This window comes from Macaca thibetana, chromosome 1 (genome assembly GCF_024542745.1).
Source record: "Macaca thibetana thibetana isolate TM-01 chromosome 1, ASM2454274v1, whole genome shotgun sequence".
Taxonomy (NCBI): domain Eukaryota; kingdom Metazoa; phylum Chordata; class Mammalia; order Primates; family Cercopithecidae; genus Macaca; species Macaca thibetana.
In genome coordinates, this window is record NC_065578.1 from 193,210,807 (window position 1) to 193,230,674 (window position 19,868).

At 32.7% G+C, this 19,868-nt stretch overlaps 1 protein-coding gene across 5 annotated transcripts in view; it reads left to right on the top strand.

The window, feature by feature from the left end:
- KIFAP3 (kinesin associated protein 3) overlaps window positions 1–19,868 on the top strand; it is a 158,730-nt gene that overhangs the window by 94,529 nt on the left and 44,333 nt on the right. For all 5 annotated transcript variants that reach the window (XM_050783882.1, XM_050783907.1, XM_050783900.1 and 2 more), the window contains 6 exons: window positions 574–682; window positions 1,880–1,992; window positions 2,402–2,567; window positions 3,186–3,311; window positions 7,125–7,223; window positions 12,195–12,280. In XM_050783882.1, the coding sequence (XP_050639839.1) occupies window positions 574–682; window positions 1,880–1,992; window positions 2,402–2,567; window positions 3,186–3,311; window positions 7,125–7,223; window positions 12,195–12,280 (699 nt within the window). The remainder of the gene's footprint in view (window positions 1–573; window positions 683–1,879; window positions 1,993–2,401; window positions 2,568–3,185; window positions 3,312–7,124; window positions 7,224–12,194; window positions 12,281–19,868) is intronic.

The following is a 19,868-nucleotide window of genomic DNA, read 5'->3' on the forward strand; positions in this document are numbered from 1 at the left end:
TTTTTTACACTGGCTAAATCTTTTTGAGACACCAATTTTATCCTGACACTTTCCTATTTAGAAGCTTTTAGTAGCTTCCCATCATCCTTAGCACGAAGGCCAAAATCTTTAACATGTACTTCAAGACCCTGCATGATCTGGTTTTTACCTTCTTATCTCTTAAAACTGTTGTTTCCCTTTCACCAATAATGCTTGCTTTCTTTTAGTTCTTCAAAGAGTACTGTTTTTTCCTGCATTGTGACCTTTGCATAAGCTATTTTCTTTGCTTGGAATGTTCTGCTTCCAAACAATGTTTAATTATTTAAGGACAGATGTTTTATCTAATTCTTCACTTATATTCTCCACTGTATGTAGAAGTTTATACTTAATGCTGAGCATCTAAGAGTTCATTAACTGTTTATTCATCCAGTTGTTGAACAGTGAATGCCTGCCAGTTTTATGTGTTGAAACGTAACTAATAATATTATGTCCAGTGTACAGTCTAAGATAATACATTATGATAAAAATAATTGCTTCTATGTTTGGTTTTTTGTTTTGTTTCTTGAGTAAAATGTGCCTTGTGCTTCTTGCTAGTTAATGAAGATGCTGTTTGAATGTTCAGATGAACGAATTGACTTGGAACTCATTTCTTTCTGCATTAATCTTGCTGCTAACAAAAGAAATGTACAGCTTATCTGTGAAGGTCAGTGCCTTTGAGTGTAGGTAACGTTTTTAGCATATGGTATTTGGCATATGATGGAAAATAGATAATAAAGAATTAAGAATTATAATGATTATGTAAGTCCTGTTTTCACATAATTTCTTCATAGCTATAATCCTTAAAGGTCAGATAGAATATTCTTACATCATGAATGCAGACACTTACCTTCTGGTAACATTTTAGAAACCATGGTGAGTTAGCCTTCACTGAAATTTGATTTTTAAAACATTTTCTAGATAAAATGAAACTGTTTTTTGCAAAGCAGTCTATTACAATATGAGGTAATAAAATACAAATGTATTAGATTATTTCTATAATATCTTGGTAGAACAGCCTGTCATACATTATGATGTTTCAGCATCTGCCAAATAATTTTTGCCTTATTTGAAAAGTAGTATGTGTTTGTTATAAAAAGCAAAAATAAGCAAAAAGGAAAAGATTTGAATCTTTACTCCTACCATCCACAGATAATCATAGGTAAGATTTTAGTATAATAGTTCTGCATATTTTTAAATAAAAATGTGATTGTCTGTATATCATGATAGATTCTTTTAAAATTAGTAATATCATGAAATAATATTCTATGTGTTTAAATGCTTTTATAAAGCATATTTGTTAATAACTGCAAAATTGTCTATTAAAGAATTTTGCCATAGTTTACTTCACTATTATGGATATAGTTCGTTGCCACCTCTTTTCTGTTACAAACAGTGCTATAGTGATTACTCATTCTCTGAATCTTTACACATTTTCATTTTTATGTTGTTAGGATAAATTCCCAGAAGTACAATTTTTCTGAGTCAAAAGTACTTTTGTTTTTAACATTTATAGTAGAAATTGTAGACACAGAAGAACACATACAGTATGATTCTATTTATATGAGGTTCTGTATCAGGCAAAACTTATATATGTTTAAAAATGAGACAGGGAAGAGGAAAAAGTGATTATATTTGGGGAACACGATTGACTGGGAAGGGGCACAAGTGAACTTTCTAGAGGGAATGAAAATACTCTATATGTTGATATATGGTATGGGTTGCATCTAAATTCATCAAATTGTACCCTTAAGAGTTGTGCATTTTACTAGATATAAATAGTCGTGGCTTTTTTTGAGAACTAAACAAAAAATCATTAAACTTAAGTTAACCTTAATTTTATTGGGGGACTTTTCTGTTTCAGGAAATGGGCTGAAGATGCTCATGAAGAGGGCTCTGAAGTTTAAGGATCCATTGCTGATGAAAATGATTAGAAACATTTCTCAGCATGACGGACCAACTAAAAATCTGTTTATTGTAAGTATCATTTTGGCTTTCTATTAAAATAGACTGGGAGTTGAAATTGCTACATTTGGAAATACAACTCTTACTGGATTCTCGTCAAATATTAATTTATAATCCAAATTGCTCTTATGTTATCAACTTCTTTGTTAGTTTAGCACCTAGAAATCTCAACCTACGTTTCAATGTTGTTTTTGTTTTGTGACCCTTACCCCTAATCCCTCCACCCCACTACAGTCTTCTTGCCTTAAACCAGTTCACCATAGGCTTCTTTAGCAATTTAGCTCAAGATTATTAAAACAAGAAAATCACATTTGATATTGATTTTTTCTTTCAGTGGGTTCAATTGTTAGATTCCTGTGGGTTAATTATTAGATTAAATAAAAAATAATTTAAATGTATACTAAAATTCTGTTTTCTTCAGGATTATGTTGGGGACCTTGCAGCCCAGATCTCTAATGATGAGGAAGAGGAGTTTGTGATTGAATGTTTGGGAACTCTTGCAAACTTGACCATTCCAGACTTAGACTGGGAATTGGTTCTTAAAGAATATAAGTTGGTTCCATACCTCAAGGATAAACTAAAACCAGGTTTGTGCTAAGTATTTTACTTTTGCATAATCACTAAGTTATTTCTTTCTGTTATGGATAAGGCTGCTAGAGCAGTTTTGTGTGACTATTTTATTATTATGTTAGGAAAAGCCATTTCTTCTCACAGCTCTTTTCTCCCAGAAAGGTAGTCACTGGATCTCCTCTTATATATATACTCTCTTTTTCCTAACAGTGTGTTTTCTTAGTATTAGTTTCTGTTTCCTATTCTACCTTTCTTGTGGTCTTTTGGTAATTTTTTTTTATTCTGTCTCTTTAAAATTACCAAATACCATCCCTCTACATATACATACACACGCACAAAGGTCTTTGAGGCATTCAGATGAGTCTTTTATTTTCTGTGTCTATGTTGTCATTCAGTTGCACTCTCAAAGGCTTATTTCCACTTTTCTACTGCCCCCCCTTACCCCCCACTATCACAAACTGTCATCAGCAAACATGGAAATTTGGAAAAAGGACAAATTTATAGCATATCGAGGATTCATATGACTTGATTTAATAGCTTTCGGTATCCTTTCTGTGTATTTACATTTTGATACTCTTAAATGAATTTGGATCAGGACATTTCAGTGAAAACTTTCTATGGCTTGACTTCACTAGGTGCTGCAGAAGATGATCTTGTTTTAGAAGTGGTTATAATGATTGGAACTGTATCCATGGATGACTCTTGTGCTGCATTGCTAGCCAAATCTGGGATAATCCCTGCACTCATTGAATTGCTAAATGGTAAATAACATTAATGCATTTTCATGTTAATGTCTTATTGATTTAACAGCTTATTGATTTAAATATTTAAATATGAAATGCAGAGTTTGAATCTGTTTTTCTCATTACATTGTTTTATAGCAACTTATATAATCAAGAAAAATGAATTAAATATACTACTAACTGGGATTGGATACAGTAATATCAAAGATCTTTAGCTTTCAAAGTTAAGAATGTTGCTATAAAGCAGTTCAAGACCAATTTTACAGAAGTACTCTCCTCACCAACCTTGAACAACTAATATAGTAGTCACAACTTAATCAAGGGGAATACATTCCAAGACCCCCAGCAGATGCCTGAAACTAAAGATACTAACAAATCGTGTATATACTATTTTTTTCTAAACATACCAATGATAAAGTTTAATTTATAAATTAGGCACAGTAAGAGATTCACAACCATAACTAATAATTAAACAGAATAATTATAACAATATGCTTAGTATCACTACTCTTATGCTTTGGAGCCATTATTAAATGAAATAAAGGTTACTTGAATACAAGCATGGCAATACTGTGCTAGTTGACCTGATAATTGAGATGGCTACTAAGGGACTAATAGGCAGGTGGCGTGCATGTACATCCTGGATACACTGGACAAAGGGATGATTCATGTCTTGGATGGGATGGAGTGGAACAGTGGGAAATTACATCACACTATTCAGAATTGTGCATAGTTTAAAACTTATGAATTATTTCTAGAATTTTTCATTTAATATTTTTGACCATGGTTGACTACAGTTAACTAAAACCATGGAAAGAAAAACCACAGATAAGGGAGGACCACTGTATCATATCACTTCTTTTTGTTTGTTTGTTTTGTTTTGTTTTTTTGAGACGTAGTTTTGCTCTTGTTGCCCAGGCTGGAATGCAATGGTGTGATCTCGGCTCAACGCAACCTCCGCCTCCCAGGTTCAAGCAATTCTCCTGCCTCAGCCTCCTGAGTAGCTGGGATTACAGGCATGCGCCACCACACCCAGCTGATTTTGTATTTTTAGTAGAGATGGGGTTTCTCCATGTTGGTCAGGCTGGTCTCGAACTCCCGACCTCAGGTGATCCACCCACCTCGGCCTCCCAAAGTGTTGGGATTACAGGCTTGAGCAACCACGCCCGGCTATATCACTTCTTTCTGTTGAGATTTGTGTTGGTTTGAATTGGATCTCTTCTCTTGTAGAAATCTTATTTTTTAAAACTTGATTTCTAAGTTGGAAGGTTCATTTGGAAGCTGATTCTAAATGTAATATTCCCTTCTAGATCCAGAATTTATTGTCCTCTGAGTTCTCTGAACTTTCTTAGTTGATGAAAATGTTTTATATGTGTGGTGTCCGACACATGTAGCTGTAGAACACTTGAAATGTGGCTGTCACAACTGATAACTTGAATTTTTGAATTAATTTAATTAGCTGCAGTGGTTTATGGCTATAATATTTGACAGTGTAGGCCTAGAGTTTTCCCCTTGCATTTATATTGCTCTTAAGGGGCAGGGCTCATTCTTCTCCATATTGCATACAAAATTTATCTGAATCTTATTAGGGCCAAGTTCTCTAGGATCTTACACATCATAGCTAGCCAATAGTCTAGAAGTTAAAAATGCTAATATGAGATCCCTGAAGAAGATACTCTCATCTCAGTTCATCTTGTACTAGGCATAATATATATGCATTTTGTATTAATTTTAATAGACTTTTAGAATATATAATAACATACATAAATTTTAAGTATAGCTCAATGTATTTTCAGTGTAAGCACACCCATGTTGTTATCACTAATGTAAGAAAATAAAACATTACCAGTACCTTAGAAATGCCTCTTCTCCCTCCTCTCAGTCATTACCACCTCCTTCAAAGTGGTTAGTTTGAAACAAAAGATAAGTTTATTTTGTCACCACTAGATTAGTTTTGCTTGGTTTTGAACTTTATTATTTAAGTGGAATCTAGTTTGTTTTGTTCTGCCTTATATTTGTGACATTCATCTATGTTGTATACAAAAGTTTGTTCATTTTTATTGTATGTAATATTTTATTATATAAATATACCACCATTTATCCTTTCTACTATTGATGGATAGTAGAGTTAGGTTTTTGTGAGGAGGAGGACTATTATAAATAATGCTCCTATGAACATTTTGAAACCTTTCATTTGGTGCACTTATGTACTCATTTCCATTAGGTTCACTCATAGGAGTAGAATGGCTGGGTCACAGAGTTTGTATATATGTTTGGCCTTAGTAAACTGTGTGAATCTGTGGTTGTGCCAGTTTTCATTCTTACCAGTAATGTAAGAGAGCTGCAATTTTTCTACATCACCTCCAATACTGGGCATTGTCAGTCCTTTCAATTGTAGCCATCATACTGGTATTTCATTGTGATTTTAATTTGTATTTCCCTAATGACTAATGAAGTTGAGCACCTGTTTATGTTTATTGATTATTTAGGGATAGCCAATAAAAAGATGTGCCTATTTAAGCCTCTTGCACATTTTTCTCTTTTGAGTTTTTTTAAAATTTAATTTGTAAGTTCCTTAATATAATTAATTTTAATAAATCATCTAGAGATAATGCCCCAATATTTGAAGTATACTTCTCAAAACTGTAACATATTTGTGTTTACTTTGATACAGTCTTCTCACAGTCAGATCACAAATAATTAAAAGAAAGACTAGGTAGTTGGGAGGTGAAAGTAAAGACATGTAGTTGACAGAGTGAGAATGAAGATTTTGTGGAGAGCTGAAGAAAGTTGAAGCAAAATGACCTGCATCCTGGAATTACTGTCCCATAGTGATTATAATCAAGAGAGCTGAGATATTCGTAAAGTGATCTGACACAGCCAGCTCAGAGTGTTTTACTATGGTTTTGGTGTTCTCTGACATGAGATTGTCACAGGCAGAGGCTTTATAATATTCTTTTTAAGAAATATATGGATTTTCAAGACTAAAGCCTTTGGTATTAAGTGAGGGAATACTGTATACCAAGATATTAATTAATAGTGAGAAATTTAGCCCAATTCATTTGGGAGAGTAGTACTTTGGCAAGTTAGTGAGGGAGATGATTTGGGACAAATTGAACTTTAAGGGACCCACAATTTATTCTACACAACTGGTTTGATACTCTGTTGACCTGAAACTCTGTTTCTAAAATGTCATTGAACTTTTACCAAGAGTTGATAGCAAACTATACTATTAAATCTAATTTCATAATCATTACTTAAGGTTAGACTTCTATAAGCAATTATGCTTTTTCCATTACATACTAATCGGTGGACATCAGCTGTTATGTAAATTACTCTTTGTATGATATTAAAGATTTATTAATTAGCCTTTATGATTATGTAACTTTTTTACTATTATAATTAATTAGATGGAAACTAAATTACTTATTATTTCATGCAATCTGTAAAGTTTAACTTTCTGAACATTATTCAACAAAAGGAAATACCTTTTTATAATAGTTCAATTTCTACCAAAAACTTAGAGTTTAGAAGGCATGATAATTTTTAAGAATCATTTTTCTCCTGCGAAGTCAACATTATAAAGACAAAATAGAACCAGGTTTATTTTACAAATTAGAATTGTTTAAAGAATTCTTATGATGGATAAAACAAGTGGTGATAACTGTTACCATTTTACATTAGGAACATAGAAGTTACTTTAATCCATTTCTGCTTACTTACCTCCTTATCACTTTTAGTTTTTCTCATTCGATATTATTCCCCTCAATTATTTTAAATTTGGTTTATAAACATAGTATTCTTTATTTGAATTTTTTTGTTTATTTACAGCTCAACAGGAAGATGATGAATTTGTATGTCAGATAATTTATGTCTTCTACCAGATGGTTTTCCACCAAGCCACAAGAGACGTCATAATCAAGGAAACACGTATCCTTTCAATGTTTACAGTAGAGAACAATATTTCACATATTCAGAAAAGATGCATCTTTAGGTTTTTGGGGTTTTTTGTTTGTTTTTTTGGCAAATGTTGAAATAATGCTGAAAACACTAAGTTTTGAGATAAATTTACAAGATAACCTATTTTCCATGGAAGCTGTTGACCCCAAATCAGTATATAGGTAGAATATAATGAGAACAATTTTATTAACTTGTCAGGTTGTGATTCCTAAGAAACTTAGCAAACAAATCAGAACTTCCTTCTCTATTAACATACCTTAAGTATCAGAGGTTTCTAGGACTATCCTTGGTCCTTTTCTAATCTTACCTTATTTACTCTACGTGAGAAACCACATCTATTCCCATGAGTTCAGCTACCAACTATATACTAACTATTTAATCTTGATAACCCCTATCTTGAGCCCCAGGCATTTGTTGCTAACTCCCACTTGGTTATCTTCCACCTACCTAAAGGGGCATAGCATGCTGTAGTCTAGAGATCTTTGTAAATCAAATAGCCCTGATTTTAATTACCTTTTGCTACTTACAAAGCTGCAGGACCTTAGAAAGTTACTTAACCTCCCTGGGATACAATCATATACCTTAAAAATGCCCGTAACATTGTTAAAATAAAAAGGCCTCATACCTTGTAGAATTGTTGTAAGTACTAATGGATTTAAATTGTCTGTAATAGTTCCCAATACACAGAGGTACTTAGTACCTGGTAGTTTATCATTCTTGCATCCAAAGGGTACTCAATATTGGTAACATCATCTCCTGATAAGCAGAACAGTCCTGCCATCTGTATTCATTGTGAATAACAACATTGTCATCTACACAGCCTCTTAAGCTGAAAATTTTGGTATCCGCTCTTTTACTATATATAATTAAATATTCATTTATTCACACATTTCTCAAGCTTTGACCATCTAAACAGATACTGGCTTATGTGTTAGATATATAAGAAAGTCCTTGACCTCAGGGAGTTTATAGTTTAGTTGGAGAGATAGACAGGTATAATATACAAGAAATATAAAATTATAATCCAGTGTGATTGGCCAGGCACAGTGGCTCATGTCTGTAATCCCAGCACTTTGGGAACCTGAGGTGGGAGCATCACTTGAGCTCAGGTGTTTGCGACCAGCCTGGGCAACATAGTGAGACCTCATCTCTACTAAAAATAAAAAGATAAAAAATGAGCTGGACACGGTGATGCATGCCTGTAGTCCCAGCTACTCGGGACACCGAAGCAGGAATTATCACTTGAGCCTAAGAGGTCAAGGCAGCAGTAAGCTATGATTTTGCCACTGCATTCCAGCCTGGGTGGCAGAGGGAGACCCTATCTCAAAACAAAATTAAAAATTCTGGAACCATATAGAGTTTCTAAGAGTCAAGTCTGATAAATAGCAAGTCTAATTTGAGAAATGCTAATATGGGCTATCAAAATACAAATACTGTTCTGCCTTAACAGCTAAGAGTACAGAAAGTAATAATTTTTTTTTTGGATTGAGTCTCGCTCTGTCGCCCAGGTTAGAGTGCAGTGGCACAATCTCGGCTCACTGCCAGCTCCACCTCCGGGGTTCACACCATTCTCCTGCCTCAGCCTCCCGAGTAGCTGGGACTACAGGGGCCTGCCACCACGCCCGGCTAATTTTTTGTATTTTTAGTAGAGATGGGATTTCACTGTGTTAGCCAGGATGGTCTTGATCTCTTGACCTCGTGATCCGTCCACCTTGGCCTCCCAAAGTGCTAGGATTACAGGCATGAATAAATATTTTTAATGTGGTTTATAAACTGACTTTCCCAGAAAGATAAATTCCAAATACACTTTTTAACAGTGTTAAAATAATTGGAGTAAATTCATTTTTCCCCAGCTGTATTCCATGGAACATAATCCTTAAGTATTAATAGCTGCTTAGTGAAAAAAAAAAGGTTCTCTGATAGTAAATAAGTTTGGGAAACACTGAGTTAAAGTTAACAAGTTTTCTTGCTACAAGGTCTTCTTGGAACCTTTAATATGCTTTTTTGGGTTGAGAGTCTCTGAAGGTGTATTTTATGTGTAGAATTACTTAAAATTTACATAACTATAGAAGCCACTACAGAAAATAGTAAAATGAAAATGTAGTTTTTCTAGGTAACTTCTTTGAGAGACAACCCTATTTACAGGTCATCTCATAGGGTTTTTTGTGAGGACTAAAAAGTGAAGTATTTAAAGTACCTACCAAGTACCTGCACACAGTGAATAAGTGTTACTGCCTCTGTTTTGGGAAGTCTGTTTAAAATGTATACTTAGTACCTTATTATCAGAGCCCACAGAATTAAGAGAATTCCTATATGACCTTTCTTTTCAGTGTAACTTTCTTTGCATTTTACCCCAAGTTTAATTTCTGTTTTATGTCACTGAATCTGGAGTCAATACTTTTTGAATAGTTGTCCTGAAGATTATAACATGTTGATAATGGTGCAACAGGGAGATAAAGATCTGCTGAGTTAAAATTTTTATAAAAACTTTGTGTCTTAAAATTGGATAAAGATCACTGAAGTGCTTTTCCAAAATACAAAACACAGAAATGTTTTCTAAGCCAGGCATGGTGGGGCATGCTTATAGTCTCAGCTACCTGGGAGGCTGAGGTAGGAAGATCACTTGAGCCCAGGAATTTGAGGCTCCAGTGAGCTATGATCACGCCATTGCACTCCAGCCTTGATGACAGAACGAGGCTCTGTCTCTTAAAAAAAAAAAAAAAAAAGCTGAAAAATAATAAATTTTAAAAATGTTTTGGAGTTCAAAAAACACAATTTTTGTTGATGTCAATGGCATTTAAATCTGTCATGTTACAATGTATTACATATTAAAAATTATTGAAATATTTTATTTCACCATAACCTTTAGCATTTTATTGTGATTCTCCCTATGAATCCAATATGAATATTTAAAATAAAAAAAATCTATTAGGCAAGATTTTATTCCTTTTCTTTTTGTTAGAAACTTCGATCAATATTAGTTGATATAATTTGAACAGAAAACTTGACATATGAGATAGCTAGTGTAGACTTATTTTAGATAAATATATGATTTATATTCAGATGTTTAAAATATTAAACTGACTCACACCATGACTCAATCACATAAGAATTGAGAACTAATGCTGATTATATTTTTATATAATCTCAACAATTGCAGTATGGGAAATAAAATACAGCTGGCCTTCCTTATTTGGGGGTTCCTCATCTGCTGATTTAACTATCCATAGATTAAATTTATTCAAAAAGCATTCTAATAGAGAATAGAAATGCAACAATAAAAAACAGAAAATATGGTATAACAACTATTTACTTAGCATTTATATTTTATTAAGTATTGTAAGTAATCTAGGAAGGATTTAAAGTATACGGGAGGATGAGCATAGGCCATATGCAGATACTACACCAGTTTATATAAGAGACTTAAGCATCTGTGGATTTTGGCATCATTGGGGGATCCTAGAACCAGTCTCCCATGGCTGCTGAGGGAAGATTATAATCCACATTTGTCTAGATTATTTTAGATTCCCCTTGAGAATTTTTAATATTTTTCTAATAATTTTTATTCTCACAAAACCATGTGAAGTATGTAGATGATTATTTATTCATTAAATAAAAATTTATTGAGCACTTGTTATGATCTAAAACCTGGGGTACTATAGTGAATATGATAGGCAAAGTCTCTGCCCTAGTGGAACTTATATTCCAGTGGAGAAAAGAGGCAGTCAATACATATTTTTTACATATTTTCTTAAAAATGAGTTTCAGAATGCACAAATACATTATTCTGTATATTTTTTCTACATTTTTAAATATACCTTTTGTATCCCTAAAAAAAAAATAGTAAGAACCACTATGCAATATAGCCATGTAGCAAAACTGTACTTGGGTCCCCTAAATCTATTTTTAAAAAACAACAATTTAAGTAGTAAGTAACACTAATGAGTTAAGTCATCACTTTGCCACTAGCTAGTCATAATACTGTGTGATAAAATTTTGGGGGTGTAATCAGTGATACAAAGAATGGTATGTACTTGTGTACGTGTGCTAGAGTTTCTTAGTAGAAATTTGTGGACTCTGTTTTCAAATTGTTTTAACGAAGACCAATCGATAGTATTGATGCGAGATCACAATGTTTTTCTTCACTTCCTCTTTTAGATTCATCAAGGTTTCTTTATTAATTTGAGTTTGCTTCATTCTGTCCCTTCTTTCTTACTTATTTGTAATTATACATTCCATTTTTTTTTCTTTTGGGATGCAAACGTAAATTTCGTCATGCATTGTCACCAAGTTCTAAAGGAGTATATCTTTCTATTTGACAGTCTATTATCTCCACTTCTATTTTCCATGTTATTTGCTATCCAATATAATAATTTCACTTGTGTGTGTGTGTGTGTGTGTGTGTATAGAGATATATGTGTATTATATATATGTATATATATATACTGTTTTTTAAAATATATTTATCTCTTTTGAAAAATTAGGTTGCAGCTTTTATGTGAAAATGTTTTATCATGCCTTCTCTTTTTGACCATGAATCTCTCTTGTTAGTTTTGTATGAAATTAGTTTTCCTGAATTTTTAGGAGAGCAGGATAGATCAAGAAGCATTTATAGCTACGCAACTATAGGGCTTCCTCTTTATTTATGTTCATGATCCTCATGTATTCACAAATGTGGTCTTGTACTTTCTGAGATTTACTGACTGTTTTCCTTACCCATTTTTATCTAGATTTTTCTCTTTTTTATGTCCCTACTATCCCTGTTTTTTTAAACAAATGAAATATTAAGTGTTTCTAGTCATCTTGTATTAATGGTTTTATTTTAAAATTTGAGTTAAATTTCCATTATCATTTAGATTTAGAAAAATATGAGATTTTTCTAGTATTATTGACTAGCCACAATATCAAATGTAGTTTGTATCTTTAACCATTTTTATTCAGAGGCTCCAGCATATCTCATAGACCTGATGCATGATAAGAATAATGAAATCCGAAAGGTCTGTGATAATACATTAGATATTATAGCGGTAAGTAATTATTTTTTCTACACAAAGTATAATTGACTTCATCTTGGGGGAAAAAGACATTGTAAACCTATTTTAAACAATGCATTCATTGTAAACCCAAATTTGTATTTTGGTAAGATTCAGGATATACAATGATAACAAATTTACTTTTTAAACATTAGTAAGTTCTTTAGCTTTCAACTTTTAAGTCATCGGCCCCTTACTTAAAGAGATTTTATAGGTATTCAGAGTTCTGATCTACATATCATCACAGAGTTACTTGTTTTTCAGATAAATTATTGTATAGGAGTGGGGAGTTGGAAGACAGTTCTGTCAAAACATAATCAATTTTGTGGTTTGGCCCTTAAATTTTTTTAATAAATCAAATCTTGTATCAACTATTTTTTCCAGTTAATTGATAGTTTTATTTTATACATACAGTTGCCGTTTAAGTTGCTTTGAAATGATGGGAAATACAAAAATCTCAATATTATTCATAGTTTTGGAGGTTTTTAAAGGATACATGACTAGAGGGATATGATCAAAGAGATGATCTAAGTGTTGAGTTAGAAACTTGTGAACCACGCAGACTTATTGGCAGCAATTTTGCTGCCTACCACAGTCTTCTGCCTGGATTTGGGCCTTGTACCAGGGGTGTACAAGATACTCGATTATTTTAAGTATGTTTTTATATATGGTATATACTGCTACGCACAACCAGGTTGCTTTCTTTTTCAAACTGGATTTGGCTCACTTTTAGAAAGCTTATTGAATGTAGCCTACTCAGTAGTTTTAAAAGTTTAACTTTAGCTTTTTAAACAGATCAGAATAACATTTTTTTAAAATCAATTAATAACTTAGTTGGAAATCCACTAAGTTGGGTTTTCTGCTAGTGATATAATCATGAAACTAGACAATCACCATTTGGAACTTTATTGTCACTTTCTCACATTTTATTTCAGAAATTCATCTTAATTTGTTATCTGTTTTTTGGATTTCACTAAGTATCTCATTACTGGTGTAGAACTAAATGGATACGTTGACATTTTAGCTTTGATTTCTAAGTCAGAATAGAGAAACTGTACATATTAAATCCTCATTCTACGAAAATATTTCACACATAGGTCACTGATCACAGGGCTTATGAATATAGAATATTTAATATGCCTAGAGAATAATTTCATGGCTCATGTACTATTTTCTAATAGATCACAGTGCCATTGTTGTATATAAAGTATATAGTATAAGAACAAGAAACTTCTTATGGTTCCATATGTGATTATCTTACTTGAAGCAACAAAGAAAGAAGACAGTTGTCATTCTGTTATGCATTATATTTAGCATACTTTTTATCTACCTTCTGTCTAGGAAAGGTAGCTAGAAGATAACAATGTTTAGATTAACATATTAAGTGTATGTGGTTTAGAATGTAAGTTGATAGTTCCAATACAAATGTATTTATTACAAAATAATTTTATTTCAAATAATTTCTAAACTCTGGGCTTAAGTCTCTCATCTTAAACTGGAGTCACCCCCGCCCCTGTGTATCTTTTCTCTTCTAGATACTGTCTTAGCTCTCCTTCTTTCTAGTACCAAAGTTTCCAAACAGTTGTCTATATTTTACTTCCTTCATTTCTGCACTTTGAACTTATGAAAATTCTGGCTTCTGCCTCCATCGCTGCATTGAAATGGTGCTCACTAAAAAGACCATCAAGGGAGAATGTGAAGTTTTTGTTCAGTTAGCATTAGTAATGGCTAAATAACAAACTTTTTAAATTATTAGAAACCTGCTTAGGAGAGGAGTGGATGATCCCTTGAAATTCTTTTTACCTCTAGATAATGATGTCCTAGTATTCTCAGACTGACTGTGTTCTATAATAATAAAAAATCCAAAAAATATATAGACAGAATGGGAATATTCTTAGCTTAAAACAATTTACCTTTAAAAAAAACAAACTTATTTGCCACTGAAGACAGACAGTGCAGAATAATACTAAGAAAAATTAGATGCCTTGCAAGCCTTGGGGAAATATACTTTCTGGAGTAAAGTACTTGTCCCCCAAATTATGCAAATATTATACTAGTGAAGATTTGTTTAATTTAGTTGGGCCCAAGCCCTCAACTGATTAATTGAAACATGTGCGGTGGCAGTACCCTGGGTACCAAGGAGGATTACATCACTTGTTTACATGATACAGTCTCTGTGGCCTCATCAGCACATTGTCACCTGTGTGACTATGTTACTTGTAGTTTGGGGAGGCAGGGAATGGTGTAGGTGCAAAGAGGAGCAGGGAGGCAAGAAGAGAGAAGCCTATAGCTAGTTGGTCTCCCAAGGGAATTATAAGTCAGTTGACTATGGCCTCTTTCTCTTGCATGAAGGCAATCATGGGAATCATGAAGGGAAGAACATCACCTACCCCTCCAATCTAGAGAACTTCTAAAAACTCATGTAGATTTGTATCCATCAGTACATCCTCAGCTTTGTATGAAGTATTTGAGAACTTCAAAAATGCTCCCCTGATATGTCTGGTTTGTCAGACATTTAATACATGTTTATTAAGCACCTATTATGTGCCAAACACTAAGAAAGACCCTGAGAATACAAAACTCAACAGTACAAAGTTCCTTGAATATGAAAAATACCATCTAGACTCCAGAGAACTCCTGAGATACTATTCTGTAAACATGTGAACTGGCGTTCCAGAAGCAATACTACTACATGGCCTATCACTAGATTATTTGTAGTAACGGCACACTGTATCTACAGGGTGTTTACAGGAAAAGGGATATAACCAGGTTCTCTGGTGAAAGACTGATTTCTGTCATCTTTCTAGCCAGTGTATGATTTAGTAGTGACATAGGTTTGTGTCACTGAGATTTTGAAGGGTACCTCTTCCTTTTTTAATAACTCTTAATTACGATCATGGGCAGATTGTTTTTATTTTAATAATCTGGAATTAATAGCAAACTCTAATATTCTAAACTTGGAAAAGTAGGTGCTACCTTCATTCCAGACAGACAAAATTGTACTTAATAAGGCTGGTTTATTAAAATGAAAGAAACCAATGTAGCTTTAAATGTAGCTTCTACATCACCCGTTGTTATGATCTCTGCAGAGATAACACAGGCAGAGTTATCTTTGTGTCAGAGAGAAAAGGTGGACTTATTAATAATCTTGCCAGTAAGGGAGAGCACTTTAAAAAGTATCTTACAACATCTTGAAAAGAAGTTACAGAGAAGGTTTTATAGGGTTAGGGTTAGCGTTAGAACTCAAACTTTCAAGAGCAGGGCATGGGTAAATGCTGGTCACTTTTAATTGGCATGCAAGTTGGATGTGGGAGTAGTGATTTTCAAGTGAATTGTTGGCAGAAATTTCTAAAATCTTCTCTTTCCAGACCAAGCAGAACTGGTTCTTGCTTGTTTTGCAGTCTTGGTAAATTTTTTTATTTCCCAGTGTGAGTTTGATTTTTGTTTCCCATTAGTCTAATTGGGTTTAATGAGATAAATTTAGTTAACCCTCTTTTATAGTTCATTTTTATATTGCATAAACCAAAAGGCAGACATTTAGGATATTTTTCCAACCTGTTAGAATTTAAGCATATACACACATAATTTTATACATAAATGTGTGTGTTTCCTACCTGTTATGCATGTTACTTTGTTTTTTTTTAATTGGCAACAGTTGGACTTAAAAGAACCCACACATAGTATGAAAAAAAATTATGATTTCTTACTTAAATACATTTTATTTAGTTATTTCTCTTATTTTGTGGTCAAGACTAAAGGTCAACACTTGGGGCAGTCTTATTGAGAAATAGATAGTATGTGCATAAAAATCAACAACTTTATTATGTATGTTAAATTATGTCTATGTCTATCGATATTACTGGAATAAATATTTTTTAAGATATAACAAGTGTCTTGTTAGCAGCTACCACCGTAACTTTAATGAGCAACTAAATTACTCCAGACTTGCTTTAATTTTGTATGAAAAATTACATTAAATAAACCATATTACAGTCTCAATTAGGGGGCTGCCACATTAAAGGAAAAAGGAAAATCTGTTTTCCATCAGTTATGTTAGAACACAAAGCAGATCTATGTTGCTCTGTGTTATCCTATAGTGTGTTAATCAGATACAAGGTGTGACGGAAGCCAGTGACAGAGTTTTCATGATAGTGAACAGGCTCTGATAATAGGCTAGTTAAGGCTTCATAATGTTTCGGTGGTTAACTAATAAACAAAATGATGTAGGACTTCAAAAAGGATGGTACATTCCATGTAAAATCAAACCATCAGTCTTTCACAACACTTTAGAATTTATGGATACTAAGTGCTTAAAATCATAATGTCAGGAGCTGAGAAGAGAAAGAAATAAAAAACAAAGCATGTTTTTCTTTAAATACAAGTCTCAAAGCCAGGACACCAGGGTATACTCCTTGTGAAAAGAAGTATTTCAAAAATGAAGAAAAAACTATAATCCTAGAGTATTTCCACAAAGGCTTTGGATAGGTTTTGATGACATACCTTAACTGTGATTCAGCTGTGACATCCCTGAATTCTCATAATTATTTTCTGATATGGGGCTGGAGGTAGAGGGGAGTGAATAATAAGAAGGGACTAGAGATTGGTGGATGGGGTTGAGAGAATTGATTTCAATGATATATGTTGATTAAAATTTTTTGACACTGGGTTTTCATTTAAGAATTGCTTGTTAACTTTTTAAAAGAAACTCCTATCCTACCAGTATTTTTTAGTTATTTGGGATAGTTATTTCAACAGCTTTATGAATTCATGGTATAAATCATCGGTTTTTATTTATAGAATGTTAGAGCTTAAGTAAATCTTAGGTTTGTTTCATTTTACAAATGAAGAATCTGAGACCAAAAGAGATTAGAATACCTTTAAAAGGTTGCATAATTCAGTTAATATCAGAGCTAGAACCAGAGCCCAGGTCTCCTGACTCCTAATCCAGTGTTCTTTATATTATACAATACCATATTATTAATAGCTATAAATGCAGATGCTGAAACACAGAGAAACTCACTTTGCCATGGTTACTAAACTATATTCATTGAGGATTCCCAGAGCACATACAGAAGATAGAGATTCCCAAATGATGGTCCATAGGAATATGATACAGCAAATTGTCACTGAAATGGAAAAGGGAAAAATATTGAAAAGGAAAGGTTAGTCCACGAGGGGGATATAATGTTGCCAACATGTTTTATTTTGGGAAAGTACTGTATGTCTTTACTTTGAGATTCTTTCTCACATTTTTTAGTCTGCAAATGACCCTTCTTTAATAAAACAGGAATAGTAGGTGGCAGTTGATTTACTTTTAATATTTGTCCCCAAAATGTGCTTTTGAACCTTTCCTGAAGTCCAAAACCATTGTCTTAGCCTATTAATTCACTGTACTTGGTAAATAGAATCTCAACAGCCATAAGCTAAAGTATTTCATTTTCAAGAAATCTGGTAAACCTTACCAGAAACATAAACATAAATGGTCAGCATTATACAGCAAAACAATGCTATTTCATTTGATTCTAAGTAACGTTTACTACTAAGGAAAAAGAGAAGTAAAAAGTTTTAATGAATATTGTGTTCCTTATGGCATATTTCATTCTAAGATGCTTTATTTGGTAAACAGTTGAAAACCTGAGGCAACATTATCACAAAGTAGAGCAAACTTTTATGGCACAAGTCCAATATCTTAATAATGTTTCATACTTAGCCTGTAAAATGTTTTAAACACATATTTTAAAATATTTTCCAAAGTTATCCATTAATATTGGAGTTGAGAAAGTCATTGAAAACTGGTGGGATATAGTAGTTATTGTGGTTCTATCTTGCTGAAGTTTTTATAGGTATTTTTCCTGTAATTTTCCATTTTCAACAATGAAAATATACTTTTATAATCACGAAACTCCAAATATTATTTCAGAGTTATGTTATGACTCTTTAAGACTTTAAATGGAGAAACTTTTAAGGCTTTCATACTGTTAAGCCGAGGTTTTTGGGTTTTTTTTTTTTGGTTTTTTTTGCCATTTTCCATCTATAATCTATAACAAAGAACCATACATACATGTTTAATTTCAAGGCCACCTCTTATGAAAACTCTGCTTGCCAATGTAGTAGATTCATCATAGTAGGATTCTGGAATCATTGTTGGATCTTTTGCAGGATACAATTTTCAATATCCTAAATACACAGTTTGGTACAGAGTAGTGTGCTGTGTCGTATTTCCTGAGAGAAGAGTTGTTTTGCTTCTTTTCTAGAGCTGAGAAAATAACCATGGTATTTTTACTGTGATCCTGTAAACAATAATGCATGTTAATTAGTATGTTAGTCATAGAAATTAAACCTATTATTTTATAGTACAAAATGCTTAAAAGTTAGAATACAATTATTTTAAGTAAGAAAATGATAATACAATCTATATCATTGCTACCATACTTTTTAGGCTTATAATGTCAAGAGATGCACTGGTTGTATACAGTAAATTCAATCAAAAACTGATAAAAGAGAGGTGAAAATTTTAAAGGAATGTGTAAGGGCAGTCATTACATTTGGTGCTAGGTTCTGTACTAACTCACTGTCTTAGAAGATCAGTTTTACCAAGAAAGTATCAAAAGTTAGCCATGGATGCTTATGGATATTTTTGGTTTGTGTGTTTGGACTTTTGTCAGATAGATTTGGTAATCTCTTTTTAAACTGAGCCTTGTATGTATAAGTTTTTTAATAAGAATAATGATGTGAGCTCGTAGGGTGATCAGAAGGCTAAAGTTAGAAGGGCAATTGTTTATGACGAAACTTCTTTGTTATACATTTTTACATTTATTAGATATATTTTTGTTATTGTTAGGATAATCTTAAAAGAGGATGTGAAATGATAACTCAGAGTAAGCAGGATTTTTGGTTTTGCAAAGCATTACTTCCTAGGCTAAATACATTTTGTGGAAATGTAGTTTAAGGATATTGTTATTTTAAATATTACCTACCTCTGTAACATTTCACAGGTATTAGTAGGAGTCAAGTTTTACTCTTAGTGGAATAGCAGACCCCATATTTTATATGCTTTGGGCACTTGACTGAATTTTAACTCCTATTCTTACACCAGAAATGAGTATGCTTGAAATTTAAATTGCAATGAAATCATCAGATCATATGATTTTTCTGTCTTTTTCCTTGAATGAATACCTCTTCATTCAGATAATTCAATCAGATTTAAATTTTTCTACCAAAATGAAAAATTAGTTTTATGCCTCTTCCCAAGTGAAACAAGCTACTATTCTTTAAAAAAATAACATTCAAATTAGTTCTGTATTTAATGTGGACTTACTAGGATTTCTAATATTTTATAAAGCATATTCTGAGAGTTTTGGTAACCTGTAACTAACTTATTTTTTTTTAAAAAAGCCAATTAGTATGGACACATACTAATTTCTTGTCCACATTAGCATTTTGCTTTTTAATATATTAAATGTCTTACCCCAATGGATATAATAAATTTATCCTTTCTTTCTACTGTGTGGTTATGTGATCTCTCTTTGTAATTATCTGGCCATTTCTAATACGACATTATCTTTCTGCAGCTAACTTTAAT